Source organism: Triturus cristatus, chromosome 2_1, assembly GCF_964204655.1.
Source record: "Triturus cristatus chromosome 2_1, aTriCri1.1, whole genome shotgun sequence".
Classification (NCBI taxonomy): domain Eukaryota; kingdom Metazoa; phylum Chordata; class Amphibia; order Caudata; family Salamandridae; genus Triturus; species Triturus cristatus.
Genome location: NC_140581.1, coordinates 80,712,134 through 80,732,483, shown reverse-complemented (window position 1 = coordinate 80,732,483; position 20,350 = coordinate 80,712,134). Strand labels below are relative to the sequence as shown.

General features: G+C 46.2%; 1 protein-coding gene across 2 annotated transcripts in view; it reads left to right on the top strand.

Annotated features, from left to right (window-relative positions):
- TESK1 (testis associated actin remodelling kinase 1) overlaps positions 1-20,350 on the top strand; it is a 500,668-nt gene that overhangs the window by 220,595 nt on the left and 259,723 nt on the right. For both annotated transcript variants that reach the window (XM_085628037.1, XM_085628044.1), the window contains exon 2: positions 13,053-13,174. In XM_085628037.1, the coding sequence (XP_085484163.1) occupies positions 13,053-13,174 (122 nt within the window). The remainder of the gene's footprint in view (positions 1-13,052; positions 13,175-20,350) is intronic.

The following is a 20,350-nucleotide window of genomic DNA, read 5'->3' as shown; positions in this document are numbered from 1 at the left end:
CGCAGGATAACCATCACCACTGGAAACCACAACTGCGCCTTCCACAGCGGAGTAAGTAGCACCACTTCCGCTACTTGTCTGCTCACCTGCTCCAGAATCCTCTCAATCATTGAAAAAGGAGGGAAGACGTATGACAGGTCCCCCGACCAATCATGTAGAAATGCATCCAAACTCATTGCTCGGGGATCTGGTCTCCAACTGTAAAATCGTGGAAGCGGAGCGTTGAGTCGAGAGACAAATAAGTCCACCGAGCATGGACCCCTGCGCAAATTCAGGACCTGAAACACTTGTGAGTGAAGTCTCCAATCGCTGGAGTCTCGAAGGAAACGGGAATTCGAATCCGCTCGTATGTTGGACGAGCCTGAAATGTATTCTGCTGTCAGTGAAATTTGATTCTGAAGGAAACATGCCAAAAGTTTTTGGCAATCTCCACCAAAAGGAGAGACCTAAGTGGTTGATATATCGAACCGCCAACACATTTTCCATCCGTAAGAGGATGCAACAACTCGTCTTGTGTGGTGACAACTACTGGATCCCAAAGGACTCTGCCAGTAATTCTAGGCAAGTAATATGTAGCGAGAGATCCGATGACGACCACCTGCCCCCAGTCTCCACCGAGCTGCAACGGGCTCCCCAGCCCCATGGGCTGGCATCCGCCTCTATCACTACCTCTGGGATTGAAGCGAAAATGGCCCGGCCATTCCAGGCATCCTTGTGTTCCAGCCACCAGTTCATCTCTGTCTTGACCTCGTCTGTCAAGGATATCTGTTCATAGTATGAAAGACCCTTGCGAAGATGGCGAATTTTCAGTCACTGGAGGGCCTGATAGTGTAATGGGCTTAGGAAGATGGCCTGTATGGAGGACGCTAAGAGTCCCACTAGGTGAGCAATGGTCCTCAAGGATGTAGTCAGAGAGGCAAGTGCTCTCCTCAGCTCCTTATTGATAGACACACTTCGGTGATGGTAGGAGAAGTTAGGCCCTGATCAAGTCCACCTGGAAACCCAGAAAATCCAACATTTGTGATGGCGCCATATCTGACTTTCCCTGTTTGACAAACCCCATATCCTGTAGGAGTCGTCCTGTTGAAGTGAGGTAAAGGGCCGTTTCCTTGTCCTGAGCCATGACGAGAATATTGTCCAGGTAGATGATCAACTGAAACCCTCGCTCTTGCAGGTACTGAACGACTGGACGAAGGAGCTTGGTGAAACACCAAGGGGCGGAAGAAAGACCGAATGGCATGGTGGTGAATTTGTACCACTGATGACGCCATTGGAATTGAAAGAATCTTCGTTGTGGGGCGAAGATGGTCACAGCTAGATAACGTGTCTTTTAGATCTAAGCGAACCAGCCAGTCGCCTTCCTGTAGGAGATCCTGTAATAAGTGTATGCCCTCCATTTTGAAGTGGCGATCCACAATCCAGGAGTTGAACTCCTTTAAGTTGAGTGCCAGTCGATAGCCCTGGTCTTTCCTGGGAACCACATATATCATACTGACAAAGCCCCTGGGGGTAAAAGGTCTTCGAAGCACTGCCCCTTTGGCTATGAGGAACTGAACTTTGTCATCTATGAAAGACATCTCTGTGTGGGAAAAATGTAAAGCAAACAGTTGATTCCCCTGACAAGGAATGGAATAAAACTCCAGGTGAAACGCTTGTTCTACTATAAATCTCAAGAGTCCTGTGTGATCATCAACCAAATCGTGATAAAACTACCGAATCCACCCTCTAACCAGGACTTCTTACTGAGAAAGTAATCTCACCTGCATAAGAGATACCCTCGGTGTTGTCTCCACCTCTGTAACCCCCTTGGCGGGCGTTAACTGTCTCCTCGATTTTGTGTAGGGTAGAAGTTTAATTGATGCTGGGGGTGCCCACTCCTCTGGGCACGTATCGCATGCAGCCTGTTGAAAGTCACGGCCTGGCGCTCAACCACAATAGCGCCCGGCCCGGGTCTGTGCTTTGTCTAAAGCTGAAAATGTCGACACATACTTTCCCACATCTTCGACTTGTCACCGAACAACAAACTGTTGGCCAAAGTGCCTGCCTCGCTGGAGGCCACATCTGGCAGTTGCGGATCTATACTCATAAGAACTAACTTGCGTTGTTCGGTGGATAATGAGCAGGAGGCATAAAGCTCTCTGCGCCCATTCCAGGATTTTGCCGGGATCCAACTGGGATTGGTTGTCCTTAGCCTGCACTGCCAAATCTAGAATCTTTGTGATGGGACCAGAAATATCTAAAACTTTGTCCTGGCAGCTTCTCCAGACTCGGTCTAGACCCTTCTTGGGATTCTTGGAGAACTTCTTCAGGAACGTGGCCATGTTGGGCTTGAGTTCTGGCGTTTCCGCCACTTCCCCAAGTAAAGATGGGCATGGATGCTCTGAGCGCAACATATTGCGCACTTCCCTCTCAAAGCCTTGGCGCAAATTAGCTTGAACGTAGTGCGCCACTTCCATACAGGGGCTCCCTTTCTGTAGACCAACGATAGATAATTTTACCTGGGGTCAAACAATAGATTTTTGTTGGGTGGTAAATCCAGCTGTACGTGTTGCACTTTGCATTTACGCTTGGTGGCAGGTTCGGAGCCTACTGGAATTGTCTCCTGGTCTGAAGGAGAATCTGAAGAGGACTTGGAGGGACATGCTGTGACAGTGGAGCTTCTTGGGAAACCAGATGATTCAAATACCTCAGTACTTCCATATTCATGGTCCCGTAGGACTGCCTGCGCCAGTTGTGAGAGGACCTCGGCTGAGGACCCTCTAGAAGAACTGCGCCTCGTTCCAAGCCACATCATGTTTAGTTGTTCCTCCCCCCCCCTGCTGCGTCCATCAGTTCTCGACAGCCATAGCGTTTCCAGCGGCTGGGCAAATGGTTGCAAGGCTTTAATTAATGCTCAGTTCACCGAACTCTTTGCTTGAGTATCGAGTGCTTCAACTAGGTGCCCCTCCATATCTTGTTCAAATAGGACTTCTGCGTATTCCAGATAGCCCTCACCCTCAACTTCTTGGTATGCCATTGCCACCACTGCACTGAGGAGCAGGAGGAGGTTCAAGGGGGAAAGAGAGCCCCAATCGGGTGCAATCCTAGCTCCCAGAACTAGATATTAGGGTAAAAAGAAAACCAATGTTTCCAACATTTCCTTGTGGAGGGAGGCACCTGTCTCTCCTAAGGAAGAGTCCTTGTAATTGTATATTTTGCCCTGTTGGGCGTTCTCTGGGACTTCCGCGTCTCTCCCTGCGGTTGCGTGGTAAACCAATCGGTAATCATCCCGATTTCGGCTTCACTGTGCAAGCGCAAATCAGCCGCAATGAGCGAGGAAAGGATTTGACCGCCCATATACCGTGTGTCCTGCTCCTGCTCAATGGCAATTGCACAGCGGGTGGTGTCGCCCCCACATCTACCCCGATCATAATACCAACGCAATATAGCATTCAATAAAGCACAGTTCAATATATCAAAATAAAGAAGGCAAATGACTTAACTTCTGCTGCTGCAGCAGCAGAAAGTGAGCAAGTGATATGGTTACATCAGTTTATATATACTGTATGCCCCAATGATAGGTGGAGACAGGACTACTGGGGCTCATGGGAAATGGGGTTTTTTCATTTATTAAATGTTGATTGGCTGTTGTTTTTACGTCATTAAAAGAAAGAGAAGCATAATCCGAAGCCTCCGTCTCCTGACATCAAATAGGTTCAACATAGCAAACATAACCATGTTAAACAAATCAATACTAGTGCAAATTACTACGCAAAAAAGTGCTCTTGCCACACATCGCAGATTTATCAATTTTTTTTTAATTCATATAAACACACATACTTAAACTTATTGCATACTAAAAAACAGTCAGAAGAATTATAAAAGGCATAATATTAAATTTTCACTAATTATTGCCACCTAGCCAATATTGTCACTGTATATTTCTGTACACTTATCCGGTGCAAGGTTGGTTTTGGAACGTGAAGATCAAGGACATAGTTCCACTACTTGTAGCTTCCTGTGATCGCGAGCGGGGTCCTGTATGTAGACAGTCTTTGTACGTACTTCTGTTATTTAGAGTTTTTTTTTCCATTTTTTTTTTTTAACACTGAGAAGCATGAGCTTTTACCCACAGCACTGCGGGACAATGTAAGCGCAAAATTATGCAAGACAACAAGTAAGCATTTTAGGAGAATGGTCTTGGACGCTCCATGGGCCCTCGCCGGGTCCCCGTCCACCCCTCAGCCTCTGTCGCCAACCAGCTGGGAAGAGGATTGAGCGACTGTGGGGTTTTGGCTCTACCAAGACTGTTGTCCCTTGACTCGATTAGCCTCACTATGCTTTACAGACGTGAGACGGCCCACTCCACAATAATCCCGCATTTATGAGAGGAGAGCAAGCACTTCAGAAAGGGATTCAATAAAAACTATTGTAGCACCTGAATGTTTGCTGTGAACTTTAGTGAAATGTTGCCTTAGTTCAGGCAGAGTGGTTGGTCGATGGCCTTGTGCCTGGACTTTGTTGAAGTCTTATGTTTAGTTTGGATTTAGGATTCTGACACTGGGGCACTGCCAGGTTTATTCTAAGCTAAGGATTGTGGGTTGTATGAGGATAGCTTCATATTTGGCGAGGCGGTTAATGGTCTTCTCTGGTTAAGGGAAGAGAGAAAGGCAGCCTCGTAGAGCAGCGTGGAGGCCTTAGCTGTTGGCGCTCGCTCTTTTGAGTGGTCTTAAGAACGATGACGTCGCTAACCCTGGACAGCTGCTGGTGTGGCTCACTGGTTAGTCTAGGTTGCTGCCGTGCGTCTGAGTACACAAGGCATCCTACAAGGATAGTCTTAGGAGATGGTTCTAACATCTCTTGGGTTGGGGCTTCTGCAGGGCTGCCTGCAGCACCAGGATGATTGATCTGTATGCTGCACCTAGCTTCTCTCCATCGGTCACTAAGATGGCGGAGCTCACAGACAAGCTGCGAAATGTCTGTGTTTCACGCTAGTTACTGAACTTTTCAATGGAAGGACAAATCTTTGAAAATACTTACTGTTTGGGTGTTTGTAAAGGAATGAACTCGAACGGTCTATGGCAGGACATTTTTTTCTCTGGCCAAAATTGAACTAGTGGCACCGTTACCACAGACGTGTATCCTGTTAGACTCCACATGACATTGTGTTTCATTCTGTGCAAAGCTTCCTGGGTCTCTGGAAGGACTGTACTGTGGCCAAGGAAAAGCAGCCCCTAATTCAGGGGCCTCCAAGCTCTACTGCAGTGAGTCAATGAAAATCATCCAGATGTTGTTGCACAGATATCGAGGACCAACATATTGAGGAGGTAGGTGCACGTACGTAAGTAGAAATGTGCTACTCTAGAGCGAGACAAGGTATGTACATGTGCAGTTGAGTATAGAAAACATGTGCTCCAGTGCTGGCCAAACGTCATTTCCGATCCTTTCTGTGGAGCACAGATGGATTGAAGCTAATCAGCGCCTGTCCGCTGCCCCCGGCGCCACGGTACTGTCTCCCCATCACATTGCCTGATGCTTCCTCCATAGTGGGTTTTTCCCCTTGTTCTACATTTGATGGGCCTGAAGCCCAGCGAGTACCGCGCCTTTGTAAATACCCTGCTGGTGACGTTGCTTCCTTCTTTTCACGCGGTGAGCTGGCGTTTCGATATGGCGGCTGCCGCTGCACACTTCAGATCCTCGGTTTATTTGCACCATCCTATTCTGAAGCACCCATTGCCCTTTTTATTTCCATGAGGGAGGAGTTTATTCTGATTTCAATAATCAATAAAATACTATAGTCGGGAGTGCCGTTCGCCCAGATATTCTTACCGGCGCCAGGGAGAGATTCGGCCCCTTCCGCTGCGAAGGATGATTGTTCTGACTTTTTCTGCATGGTTGGGTTCTAGGGCCACTGCAGGCTTTGGAAATGGTGCCGCTTTAGATACATATGTGTTATGTTGTGCTGTGTTGTGTTAACTCACTTGTTGAGCGCTCGTCCACCAGAAAGGTCTCTTATGTCTCTAAACGGCGCATTTTGAATCCGAGCCTCGGCCCCACTGCTGCTCGGCGGCAGGTGCAGTGTAATTGGAGCCCGAGGGGTTAGTGCTTTCAGTGAGACGGTATTTCATCAACTTTGTTTGTGGGATTGTTAAAATAGGCTCTGGTTAAGGCTGGTGAGTCTTACTGCAAAATGTTGCAACCCTAACATTTACTTACAGTACCTAGAAATGTCTCTAATTCAGTTAGAAGGGCCATTATACAATTGTTGTAATAAAACATCACTGTCCGCGCTGATGGTTACTTATGACTTCGACTTCATTGAAACCTCCTCCCATTGCTCCGGACTGTTTTCGTGTATTGTACCATAGCTGCGTTTTATTCCTGTGTATATCCGTGTTTTTTGCTTTTCATCGGTGATCCATATTTACAGCGTGTCCTCTGACTAGAACAAATCGCAGGTACTTTGTCATTCAACGATGAACCTGCATCCTTAGTTATTGCTTTACATTCGCAAACATGGAGCCGGGTTTTAATGGGGGGAACTCGGGCCTATCCTCAGTTAATAATACGAAAAATGGATTAAATCAAGGTTGCTTATTAGCACCTCTACTGCTCTCTTTATGTGCAAGAGATCTTCCGGATTGTTTTTCCTTAACGGAAGGAGACGCGCCAAAGATAGGTGGCCGCTCCTTTTCTTGTCTTCTGTATGCAGACAATATTGTAATTATGGACCTGACCCCTATAGGTTTGAATACAAAATTGTCACGACTCCAGAGTTATACGTCTGCACAATTTTTAAAACAATGTATCCAAAAGTTAGGTCTTGGTCTTAAAACAAGGAAAAAACTGAAAAGGTTGTAGTTTTAATTGGAGAATTGGTCATGAAAAATTGGAGATTGTTGATTCTTACCTATAACTGGGGGAAGTTATTTCAAGTAGTACGAAGAATAATTCCCATATTGATCATAGCTCTTCTAAAGCAACGTTGCATGCAAATGGCGTACGCCTATTTTATAGTACAATGGGTCAAAGACATTTTTCACATTTGCTGTTTTTAAGACTAAAATTCCCCCTACCCTGTTATATGCAATTGAATCTATACCAGTAAGGGAATGGAGCTTTCTGGATAAAATCGAAGGCCAAATTTTCCTTAAACGATGTCATTTTAATACACTCGTTCCAATAGCTGCTATTAGAGTCGAATTTGGCTTGGTAAGCTCCTTTTCACAAGGTCTAGCTAGGGTAATTCGTTGGGGATATCAACTAAAGAATAGTGAACCCTTTTATTTGAGGCGTTTTATCCTACAGCAAATTTTTGAAGGACAAATGTACAAATACTCCTTTTTACAATGATTTCCTTTTGGCACTGCAACATTTTAATGTGCAAGAGAATGTTGTGTTATCCTTATCTCCTATAGAATTAAAATCTTTTTTAAAGATTTCTAGTGACCTGATTAGTTATCAGAGAGATATTAGTATTTGTAGAATGAGAGCCAGGCTGGAAACAATTGTTAAGAATGCTTCCGCGAGATTTTCTCAGAAATATCTCTTGTGGAACTTAAGCCACGGTATCCGTAGATGGATTACTCTTTTCCGCATGAACCTCTTACCCTTAAATGATTTAATCGGAAATTGGTCACCTAATAGGTAAGGTGGAAAAAACTAATTTTTGTAATCTGGCTACTCAGAATCTTGATCATTTCTGGTTTGTATGCCCTGCTCTGATCGCATTCCGATATAGGTGTCTACGTCCTATGTTTATCAAGAATGGCATTAAAAATGTTACATCAGCTAGAGAATTTCTGCTTTGTCCAAAAAATGAAATAGTATGCACTAAACCTTTTTTAGGAAGTTTATGAATATATTTTACATGGTTTTATTAGACCCAGAGTATGGTTGGTTATAGAACTTATTAATCTGTGGTAGTGTATTGTTTTTTTTCATTTGTGGACCATTATAAATATATGACTGTTGCTAATTCTCTGCTGTTTGCACTAACTAGGTCCCTTTTCCCATCATACAAATGTCTTAAGGGAAATATTTTTGCTGCTTTTTGATGCACTTTAGATAAAAATATGATGCTGTTATGATGGGATTTCTTTCCTAATTGTTTTCGTAATTAACAGGACCTGATCCTTAATTGTTCTAGTACAGGAGATACTTGTTTGATTTCTGCTACCCTATTGCCGTTGTAAGATGCACTTTACCTAATGACTTGTTATTATTGTTGCAATATGAAGCATTTTATTCTACAGTATGCCATCAGTTGAAACTGCTCTTTAATGTTAATCTATCTTTTTGTACATGTTCTATAATCCATCATGGAGTGATTATTTTAGCTCTCCTGCATCGTTGGGATTTATTGATGTTTAAATAGTATCCTAGTGGTGATCTTGGAAATCTTTTCTTTTTGTATGTTACCTTTGTATACATTGATATGATGGTGTAGATAGAATGGTTTTATTGAAGTGTCCTTTTAATGGCTGCTGGGTTTGTGGTAATTATCCATGTGCGTTTGAAGCGGACCTCATTAGAGAGCCAAATGCTTAATACATATATTGAATTGAATTGAACGTGCACCAATGCTTGTACTTCTCCATTCATCTAAATTGATTGATAGATAAATTGAGTGACTGAATGAATATGGGATTAATAAAGTGCATTATTAATCAGAAATGCTATCCACGCGCTAGCCAGACCGGGATCTGAGATGAAACTGTAACAATCTTAAGCAGGAAAGAGTGGTTGCTTGTTCCAGCCTCAGAAACCGTGTTATCTGTGGCACTTTAGGTGGTCTTCGTGTGTCTTACTTCATTATTGTTTTATATTTGTACAATCAGTGCACGTGTTAAGCGTCACATAAGTAAAGGCAGCTTGCAAATCAATTACATGTTTGAAATTACAAAATGCCGTATGGGACGAAAGTGTTAAAGTTCTTCTCCATCAGCCTTTCCTTCGGTCTCCTCCTGGTCAGTGTCTGCTGTCCCTGCTGAAAACCGAGATTATCTCCGGGCCTGTCCGGCTTGGACTGCTGGACTCTGATTGGAAACGGATGAAGACACCTAAAGGGCTGGATATGGCTCTGCTAATTGGGAATCCCTTTATGGTCTTCCAGAGACGATGGGGGAACAAAGGACATCAGTGTTTGCCGTGATATATTTAGTCCTGTTGGATAAGTGCTGGATGCCTCGACCTAAGAAGCTCAAACCCTGATGTATTGTGCTCCTCTCGACCACTCGCCTTGCCAAGTAAATACATATATCCTCGCTAGCCTAAGGCCAGTGTGTTTGTATCGGTTATAAGTCCTTGGTCTTCTGAACTGCAAGCAAAGCCTGGAAGCATCTAGGGCCGGAGGATAGTGCCGCCTAAGCTCGGGCTCCGTCTGAGAGGCTGGTACATGTGATACCAGGGCCCCTGGAGGCATCTAGGGCCGGAGGATAGTGCCGCCTATGCTCGGACTCCGTCTGAGAGGCTGGTACATGTGATACCAGGGCCCCTGGAAGCATGTAGGTCCGGAGGATAGTGCCACCTATAATCGGACTCCCTCTGAAAGGCTGGTACATGTGATACCAGGGCCCCTGGAAGCATCTATGGGCAGAGGATAGTGCCGCCTATGCTCGGTCTCCCTCTGAGAGGCTGGTACATGTGATACCAGGGCCCCTGGAAGCATCTATGGGCAGAGGATAGTGCTGCCTTTGCTCGGACTCCCTCCGAGAGGTTGGTACATGTGATACCAGGGCCCCTGGAAGCATCTATGGGCAGAGGATAGTGCTGCCTTTGCTCGGACTCCCTCCGAGAGGTTGGTACATGTGATACCAGGGCCCCTGGAAGCATCTATGGGCAGAGGATAGTGCTGCCTTTGCTCGGACTCCCTCCGAGAGGCTGGTACATGTGACACCAGGGCCCCTGGAAGCATGTAGGGCCGGAGGATAGTGCCACCTATAATCGGACTCCCTCTGAAAGGCTGGTACATGTGATACCAGGGCCCCTGGAAGCATCTATGGGCAGAGGATAGTGCCGCCTATGCTCGGTCTCCCTCTGAGAGGCTGGTACATGTGATACCAGGGCCCCTGGAAGCATGTAGGGCTGGGGATAGTCTGTCCTAAGTCTGTAGCTCCTTGGAAAAGTCTGTAGGGCTGACAGAGTCAGACTTAGTAAGTTTTGTAGTTTTGGGGAAGTGTTGGCTACATCCATGTGACTCCGAGCGGATGGTGGGGCTTTGCGATAGGCGGTCACATTCCAGGCACTTTACATACTACTGACAATGTCCTACCACTTAATATGCTGTTTAAATGTTTAATAGGTTTGTCTCATCAAAATCCCTCCCCCCCCCCCTACCACCACCCCCGGCGCTAGAGTGAGGAAGTCATGTTTGTAAACCATGGGGCTGCGAAACTATGATACTGGGCCTCCTGTGACGACCAGCAGGCTTTAGTTTAATACCAACCATAAACCTAGCTGGGTACAGATAAATGACCCCACAAACTAACCTTCAAAAACTAACGTGTGTGGCATTTAGCGTCTCTCGTGTGGAAACCAGCCTTTCCAACCCCGGCCTTATGGAACAAGAACACACAAGCTTGCTGAGCACTCCTCTCTGTCTCTACCTGAAGTGAACCCGCCATAACAGCCGGCCAGTACCCCCGCCCCTCGGCCCCTGCACGTATCCACCCACCTCGCTGCAAATCCCACAGTGTATCAGTAGTTTTTAAATGTAAACTATCGTGTGTTGTGTAAAAGGCGCCCGGGTCCTTCAGCTGCAGCAGCGCCGTAGAAAGAACCGCCTAGTGATAACATGTTGCCCACAGCTCTTGAAGGCGCGGAAGTGGCCCGCGCCGGATCTCGTTCTAACGTCATGCCAGTCAGCATGCCTCCAGCTGCTATGTCCTCAGCAGACCCCTGCTGGAACATTCATGGTCCCAGCTCTGAAAGAACACCAGTGTGTGTAAAGCGCAGCATGTGATATCGCCCTTAGCAGCAGCCTGTGTCCAGAGCGGCAGACAGTCTGCCCCACACTCCTCAGCTGAGAACACTACATCCAATGGGTGTGCTTTCATGAGCTGGGCATGCAGTGGTGAGCTGGGCACGGGCTTTCCTCTCTAAGATGGCCCCTGCCTTCAGTGACTGCCAGGTCCTACCTCCGTCTCTACCTCCTCCTGCTTCCGGTGTGCTTTCATGAGCTGGGCATGCAGTGGTGAGCTGGGCACGGGCCTTCCTCTCTCAGATGGCCACTGCCTTGCTTGACTGCCAGGTCCTACCTCCGTCTTCCAGCTCCTCCTGCTTCAACTCCATGGTCTCCACAAACCCTTCTAATGGTCAGACACTCACTTCATTCACAGGATCGATACAGATGCGAAGCCAGGGTGCTTTTCTTCTCTCCTCATTGCTGATAGAACTATTCTCAAATAAGGGTCTGTGCTAGGGCAGCTGTTTAGTCCACCAACTCTAGGAGCGGTAGATTAATGTATCAAATGTGGTTTCTTTGCACAGGGAGGGCAGTACATCACGCTTTGTTTAGGGTATATAAAAATCCTAGTACCGGCCCTGCTTAAAAGTTAAAGCGTTATACACATTGGGGGTTGGAAGAGTCTGGTGCTGAAAAATAATTTCTTGTGAGCTGGAAGTATTCTGTTTATCTGTTGACTCTCTCCACCCTGTGTGCCTGTGTCTGCTCTGCCAACCTTTCTTTCAACCAAACGGTCTCACAGCTGCTTCATTTCCACCGTCTTTCTTGCTCTGGTTTTGCAACTCTCCTTGTTGCTCCTGTGCGGTTACTTGCATCCAAGATTGTGTCATGTATCTGAAACTCTGTGTGTCTACCTTCAATTCTCACTCTTCTATGCTGCCTCTTAATTAGCAAGTGTATTCCAGGCGTCTCTTCATTTTCTTTCTCTGGAGCATGGACTAAGCACAATTTAATTCAAGTTAATTAGTGTCCGACCAGTGATTGCACTCAAATTCAGTTATTATGGCTTTCACTGCCGTCATCTAGTTTCTGCTCCTTTATCCCAAACGTGTACGACATATGTTTCTCCCACATCCACTAGACCCTTCCGGTCTAAAAACACATTTATTTGTAAACAAACCAGTTCTCGCAGAAGCGTTGTACACACTAACAACTCTTGCATCGTATAAAAAAGATGTGTACATAGATAGCAGGTCGAGATAATTACTAGATAAATAGTAACCTATTGTATGCACTCCACACAATCCAGCGCCACGCCACACAGTGCCACTCCACACCACACAATGCTACTCCATGCTGCACAATGCAACACCATGCTACTCAACACCGCACATTGCCACTCTGCCACTTCACTCTCAATTTGTGCCACTCTACGCCATTTCATTCTTCTCTATGCCACTCTACACCCACTCCATTCTACTCTACGCCACTCCATTCTGCTCTACGTCATTTCACTCTTCTCTATGCCACTCTATTCTACTTCATTACACACTACTCTAACCTACATCACTCTCCTACACCACTCTGCACCACTAACTTTTAGCCATGCTCAGCGGCAGCCCCCGTGTTGTACAACACGGCTGAGAGGAAGTCATGGGCAAAGCCAATAACTCTCTCTTAGGCTAGACCCATTGGCAAAGCCAATGTTTGTTATTCTAGTCAATTTAGACACTATCATGACTTCATTAGGCTACACTAGCACACCTTTGCAATATTATGATGGATTCTCTTCTTGCTCTAATGCCACATATTGTTGGTCCATGGACAGACGTTTCTTGCTGCCATTGTTTATTATCAGTTCAAAGTAAGTTTATTGAGGTAAAGGAATATATTAATGTAGAAAATACAATAACAAGAAAACTATGCCATTGTCTATTATGAGTAGATACAGTTCAGAACAGTTTTTAGTACCAGGTAGTAAGTAGTGGCCGCCTGTATATTTGACACCACAAGTATCGTGTAGCTCTTCTGGGCTTTTCAGGACAGTATTAGATGTTTGGAATGATGCTGAGCTCCGAACTAGAGGCATTTTCTCTTACAAAGACAGTTGTACAGGTCAATGCATTCTCACTTAGCTAATATCGGTATCTCTCTTTGTCCCCTTCAGGTGCGGCATCGACAGTCTGGGCAGATCATGGTGTTGAAGATGAACAAGCTGATGAGTAACAGAGCGAACATGCTAAGGGAGGTGCAACTCATGAACCGCCTCTCGCACCCCAACATTCTCAGGTACGCAGTTCCCTCTCTTTTTCTCTCCAACACCCTCAGGTGTGCAGCTCCCCCTCTTCTTCTCTCCATTGTGTCTCACGCCCAAGCACACTGATGGAGGCTTATGAACCGCCTCTCGCACCCCAACATCCTTGGGGTTGCAGCTCCCTCTCTTCTCTCCAACAACCCCAGGTGTGCAGATCCCTCTCTTGCTTCTTTCCATTTTCGCACTTTAGCACAAGGGTGCCTTTCTGAAATCCTCAGCTGACTATCTTGCGCTCAAACATACTGAGGGAGGTTGATCTCATGATGGCCTCTCACGTCCCAGCATCCTCATGTTTAAAGCTCCCGCCTTACGTTTCTTTCTTGCTCTTGCTCACCTTGAGAGTGCTGCAGCTCGCTAACCCTCTGTCACATCTCAGCATCCCCCGATGTGCACCAGTCTCTTGCTTCCTTCAGTTCTTTCTACCACAGAATATTTTGAAGGAGGTGTGCATCTTCCAAAATGGACTCCACCCAGTCTAGCATGGAGCCCTTGCCCACAGTGCGGGGTCGAAGTGTGCACTGACGTCATTCATCATGATGCTACTAAAGAAAAGTCAACTTTCCAACCAGTTAATTTGGTCAGTTTTCTCCCTGTAGCCTAATCTCGTCTCCCAGGCAGTGTAGAGAGCAGTGTGACGGTGCAGACCCAGGACCTGGTGCAGAAGCGTAAACGCTGAATCCTTTCCAGACCCTTTTCTGCCCGTACAAGACTATGCCGACACTAGTTCTTTGGATTTTAGATGAATTGAGGATGAAGGTGAATGATGGCGATAAGTGTCGTGATCCGTCTTAAACTTTTGTGGGTTTTCAACAAGTTCTGCTAGAGCTGACAGCTTCCAGAAGACCACTAAAGTCAAGCAGCAGTTTTAAGACCGAGACGATTTTGCTCTGGGATCACTAACTCTGGCCACAGTTGATGGGAGATAGATGGTGATGGATCCGAAATTGACACTAGGTGCTCATATCAGTGCTGTCTCATGCAACTGTCTGCTGAATAAAGCTTCTGGCCCATTCTTCACCTGGCACAGTAAGTTCTCTACAGGATTTCTGGGGTTCCTGCTCGGAGATCTATCTGCATCAATTATGTGAAATTGAAGTGCTGCACATGCTACCAAAGCTTTTAAAGTTAGATCATGCTTCTTTTGCACGTGAGCCGCTGCACTGGTGAGTGTTACTGGCATTGGAGATCAAAAATAAGAAGTGCTTCCTTTTCCTTGCAAATGTATCTGATTACATTCCAGAGTACCCAAGAGCCCTGCTTTTATCATGTAGTGAAGAAGCACCGTTTAGACACCAAGGGGGAAATAGAAAGAAGATCAGAGTAAAGAAGTACATGGCCCGTTCACCCTGTAAAAACCTACAGAACCTGTTAGGCGTACGAAGGATCTCTGGCAGTACAGTGAACCTACATCACAACAGGAGCGCATTTCTGTGAAGGTGTCGAACTAGGTCTGTGTCCCTAGAATCTAGCTCATGGCCACTTTATCAAGGAAGCACAATACTAAGGTCATTACTTTGATGTAGCACTAAACTGATGACCACTGCGTTGATGAAGATAGGTAACAGGGTTTAATTAAGGTTAAGGGTCAATATAAAATAATGCATTCATTGAATGAAGGGTGACTTACTGAGTGGATTTATTTTTAAGAACAAGGCATCCCCCAGATTAAATAATTTTCAAATTTTATTTTAAATTGAGACAAAGCATTAGTTAAAATTAACAAGTACATTAAAAGATTAAAAACACATACTGCTTAATTAAATAAGTGTGCTCTTCCCAATCTCCTTAGATATCATATTTATTTATTTCATTTTGAGTAGAATTGAAATTCATGTCAGTTGGGTGTAAGTGTTGGACCCTATTCAGGGGGCATTGGACAAGCAGGCGCTAGTAGGCCTTAACCATGTGGATATACACACATTTGCAACTTAATGTATTTTTAATTTAATACATCAGTGTTGGGAATTTAGATAGATGCCCTTTATTTGATAGTTAATGTATATGCTAACCGTGTTTAAGATTAACAGGATCTGTACTTGCTTTCCTCCTTTGTATATGAAATGTATTAATTTAAATTATAAAAGGTACTCTGAAGGTGGAATAAATATTCACTTGGATTACCCATTGGGTTTGGTTATGGGGAGTTTACATATATGTTTATATTTTATTCTTCCGAATGTAAAATTTCTACATAAATCCATTACTATAGGGAAACGTAAACCTTATTTGACTCAATAAAACGTTTAAGGATAAAAAATGTAAAGGCAGATGTAAATTCTTTTAAAACCTACCTTGATGTGTTGTCTTCAATGCAGTCTTCAATGTAGAAGTAGATGCAGTTATATGCAGCTAGCTGCTGGAGAACGAGCCTCCTCATTGGACCTTCACCTGTATGGAACTGTAGGTGTTCCAACTCGTATTGGATGTTTAGAAAAATCTCTGGGCAGTTTATTGTTGTTCCAATCTGAGAGAGACTTCTAGCTGCAGAGTCATTATCTTAAAATTTTCCTCTGCATCAGACTGGATCCAGAACTTTTTCGTGAGCAGTACCCATGCGTGACGGTAGGTCGCATTGTTCTGCTCTGCATGGCATTGTTCGCGTCAAAAGTGATGTCAGCTTGGCCATGGATGCGGTACCCCCAACTCGGCAGCTGCAGCCTCCAAACCCTACAAGACTGTCCGTTTACCATCATGGAACCCTATGGGCAGCAGGATTCACCATCACCTTCCACACTGGATATCCATAACATAGACTAGGTGGGTTTTGCAGATTTTCGAAAGGGGCTACTCCTTCCCCTTCCAGACCACCCCTCCCTCCAAGCCACCTAATTACGAGAGGCGGACGGAGGACCACCTATCTCTTCTCCACCAGGAAGTGACTGCTATTTTGGCCAAAGGAGCCATAGAGAGAGTGCCAACGCCAGAAAGCGGACATGGTTGTTATTCCCGCTACTTTCTGGTGCCGAAGAAGGACAGAGCCCTTCGTCCTATCCTCGACTTACACTTACTCAATTTCTTCCTCAAGAAAGAGAAATTAAAGATGGTCACTCTTGCTCAGGTCCTGTCTGCCCTGGTTCTGGGAGAGTGCATGGTAGCGTAGGACTTTCAGGACCTGCGATTCACTGTAGACCGTGAGACTTTTGGCCTCACCAGCGCCCTTCGGGTATTTACCAAGGTGATGACGGTGGTTGCAGCTCATATGCAGAGATCTGGTTTGCCAGTCTTCCCCTATCTGGATGACTGGCGGTTGAAGGCGGGCTCGCCCCAGGGTGTCGTCTCCCATCTCCAGACTACGGCGGACCTCCTGCATTCACTGAAGTTCTCTCTCAATGTGACAGTCACACCTGACTCCCTCTCAGATGCTCCCTTTCATTGGGGCTGTTCTGGAAACTGAGCAGTTTCGGCATATCCTCCTGAATGACGAGTATGGGATATTCAGGCTATGATACCGATGTTTCAGCTCTATCCTGGATTTCTGTGAAACTAACTCTGGGACTGCTGGGCGCATGGCATCCTGCTGGTGATACATACTCGGTGGCATATGTAAGCTCTGCAATGGGACCTGACGTTCCAGTGGGCACAGCATCAGGGGAATGTCTCCAACATGGTCCAGCTCTCGGTGGGAACTGCGAAAGATCTGCAGTGGTGGTTAATGAACCACAATTGGGGTCAGCAGCAGACCCCTCTTTTTTTCCCCAACCATATCTCACAGTAGTGACAGATGCATCACTCCTGTGATGAGGCACCCCTCTGGAAGAACTGGAGATCAGAAGACTCTGGTCCCTGGTGGAATGCAGAATCCTCATAAACCTATTGGTCTGATTGGCATTGAAAGCCTTTTACCCTCCATCCAGGAAAGGCTAGGGCAGGTGTTCATGAACAACCCCTCCGCCATGTGGTACTACAACAAACGGGGCACCCTTTGTCAAGATGCCCTGCGTCTCTGGATATGGCTGGACCAGCAGGATATATCCCTGGTGCTTCAGCACCTGATGGGTTCTGCCTTTCAGATCACTAATGGCGTCTCCATCCAGAGGTAGTGCCAGGTCTTTTAGCAGTGGGGAGAGCCTTGGTTTGATCTATTCACCACCGACGAGAACGCGCAATGTCAGCAGTTCTGCGTGTTGACGTTTCCAAGGCGACTCGCGCTCGGAGACTCTTTTTGGGTCGAGTGGAGCTCTGGCCTCCTTTACGCCTTTCTGCCCAGAGTTCTCAAGAAGATCAGGACTGGCCGGGCCAAATTCATCCTTGTGGCTCCAGACTGGGCACGGAGAATCTGGTATACTGAGCAATTGAGCATGACCAGCGGTCCTTCGATCAGGCTGCCCCTTCGTGAGATTCTTCTGTCGCAGCAGCAGGTGAGGGTTCTCCACCCAAACCTGTCATATCTTTGCCACCTTGCGTGGAGATTGAGTACTGACAGTGACTACTTTCGACCGTCCTTCCGAAGTCTGTAACATTATCTTGGAAGCCAGGCGTCCCTCTACCAAGATGGTTTACGCCCGCCATTAAGCAAAACTTGTGGCATGTTGTATAGAAAGACAAATAGATCACCTTACTCAGGTTCTCCTTATTCCTAATTTCCCTTGCTCAGCAGTGCTCTGCTCTGGGCACTTTTAAGGGATATCTTTCTGCAATCTGTTTTCTACAGTCGCCTAGCCAACCTTCCCTTTTCCAATGCCCTATTGTACATAGGTTTTTGAAAATTTTGCAACCTAGGTTTTCTCCCTCTCCTTTCGTTATGCCTCAGAGGGACTTTAATCTGGTCCTGACATTCATAATGTGTCCTCCGTTTGAGCCCTTACATAAGTCCTCTGATGCTCCTTCCCATCAACACTCCCTTCCTTGTGGCAATAACATCTTCACTGAGGGTCAGTGAGCTTCAGGCCTTGTCATCCAAGTCTCCTTATCTTAGCATCTACCTAGACAAACTGGTGCTTCGTACGAGAGCTTCCTTTCTTCTGAAGTGGTCACTCCATTTCACATAGGCCATACCATCACCCTACCTACTGTTTACGTTCTGCCTCATCCCTCCAAGGAAGAGGAGCGACTTCACCGTCTGGACCCAAAAAGAGCGTTGTCATTCTACCTTGACCGCATGAAAGCGTTCCATGTAGATGACCAACTCTTGGCTGGGTATTCCAGAGCGAAGAAAGGACGGGCAGTACAGAAGAGGATCATCTCACAATGGATCATACTCTGTATCAAAATCTGCTGCCCATAGGCTAAGAAGCAACCCCATGCTCATTCCACCAGAGCTAAAGCTGCTCCTGCTGCATTAGCTCGCAGAGTTCCTGTCCTGGATATCTGCCAGATAGCAACGTGGACTTACCTGCACACGTTTTCCAAACACCGCTGTCGTGACAGTTCAGTCCTGCAGGACTTCCTCATGTGAAATTGGTCCACACACCCACCTGTGGGGAGGATTGCAAGGAATCTGCGGCTAAAAGTTTCGATCATATGAACAATTTACTTACCTTCCGTAACGCCTTATCTGGTACAGAATCTATCTAGCTGCAGATTCCTTACTTACCCTTACTTGTGAACGGATTTCTAGGGACACAGCTGACCCCTTTCATAGCTCTAGATTTCCACACCATTGGTCAGTGTACTTCGTGGCTCCACACTTCTGGCGTGAAATGTTGCGAAAAGTAACTGACGTTAGCATGCTTGGGTGGCGCCTATATAGGCACCCTGGACACCACTTACGGCACAGATTACGCCACGTGGAGCCGGATACCACCACCTACTGAGCGCAGGGGTAGTGGTCACAAAACATTTCTGGATCCAATCTGACGCCTAGGGATAATTTTAAAGTAAGGAATCTGTGGCTAGCTAGAGTCTTTAACAGATAAGGCATTACGGAAGGCAAGCAACTTGTTCTCTGCAAACCATTCGAAAACCAATTTGTTGCTTAGCCCTCCATAGGAGCAGTTCTAGTGTCGCCATGTTTGAAGTGCCAACTGGGCAGGTTCGCAGTTCTCCCACCCATAAATGGACAGGAGGAATTGCATTTTCCTCTGCTTCTGGGTAAGTCACAAGTAGAGGAAAGGCTTCTTCCTTCACACCTCATTGCTGAATCTGCTCTTGCCATGTCAGTTGAGGTCCCTTTGCATTACTATCCTGGACCACATGCCTCAAGAAAGGTGGTTGGCCAAGCTTACTTGTGTAAGCACTTGATCCTTTCCCCCTTCTACTGATGAATATTCAGAGCTCTGCTTTACCAAGGCAAGGTCTGCTAAGCCAGTCAGTCCTTTTCCTGTGTTCCCTGCTTGGTACATTCTATCCCTGACACCTCTTGAAAAAGTCTCTTTTCAGTCTGTCTCAAGCCATACTCTGCCTCCTCATTGGGGAGGAAAAAAGGTCAGGTTGTCTGGTTCCAGGAGGTCCTGCGCCAGTCCATTTTGACTAATCAAGAGCATGCTTCTCCTGTAAACAAAAACGTATCACCATTTGTTCTTCAGTAAGTGGTCTTACAAGCATGTGCTGTTGTTGCAAGACTTGTTGCTAGCTTGCAGCGGACTTAGAGCCCACTCTTATTTGCTTGCTTCTTATTTGCCGCCTTCCGCAGGCTATCCTTTCTGTTCTTCAGTTTGTGCCTCTCCTGGAGCATGGACGCATTACTTGTGTCCTTCCACTGTTCATTTTTCATGTGCTACTTTTTTCTTTTTGTTTAAGAAATCTACGAGAGTGTGTGTTTACTAAATCAATCAGTACTTGTGGAGCGCAGCTTATCACCCGGAACGGTATCCAAGCACTGGGTTGCTCGCCTTAGTTGAAAAGCCAGGTCTTGAGTCTCTTCCTGAAGTCCGTCAGTAAAGGGTGAAGTTCGGAGGTGGAGAGGGAGGGCTTTCCTGGACTTGGCAGCGAGGTGGGAGAAGGAGCGGCCTCCACTGTGGCTACAGCGGATGTACTGTGTCTATGCAAGGGCGAGGGAGGCGGAGCGAAGACTTGTGGTTGGTTGAGGGATGTTCAGGCGGTTGTTCAGGTCTTCTGGTCCTTGGCCGTGAAGGGTTTTGTATCCTTTGTGTACTTCTACCCCCTCTGTGTTCCTCTTTCTCACCTTCCCTCAGATGCTGTTTTGCTTCCTCCCCACTCACCTTCCCTACTCTTCTTGTTTGTTTGCTTTCCAAGCCCTGTAACCCACCCGT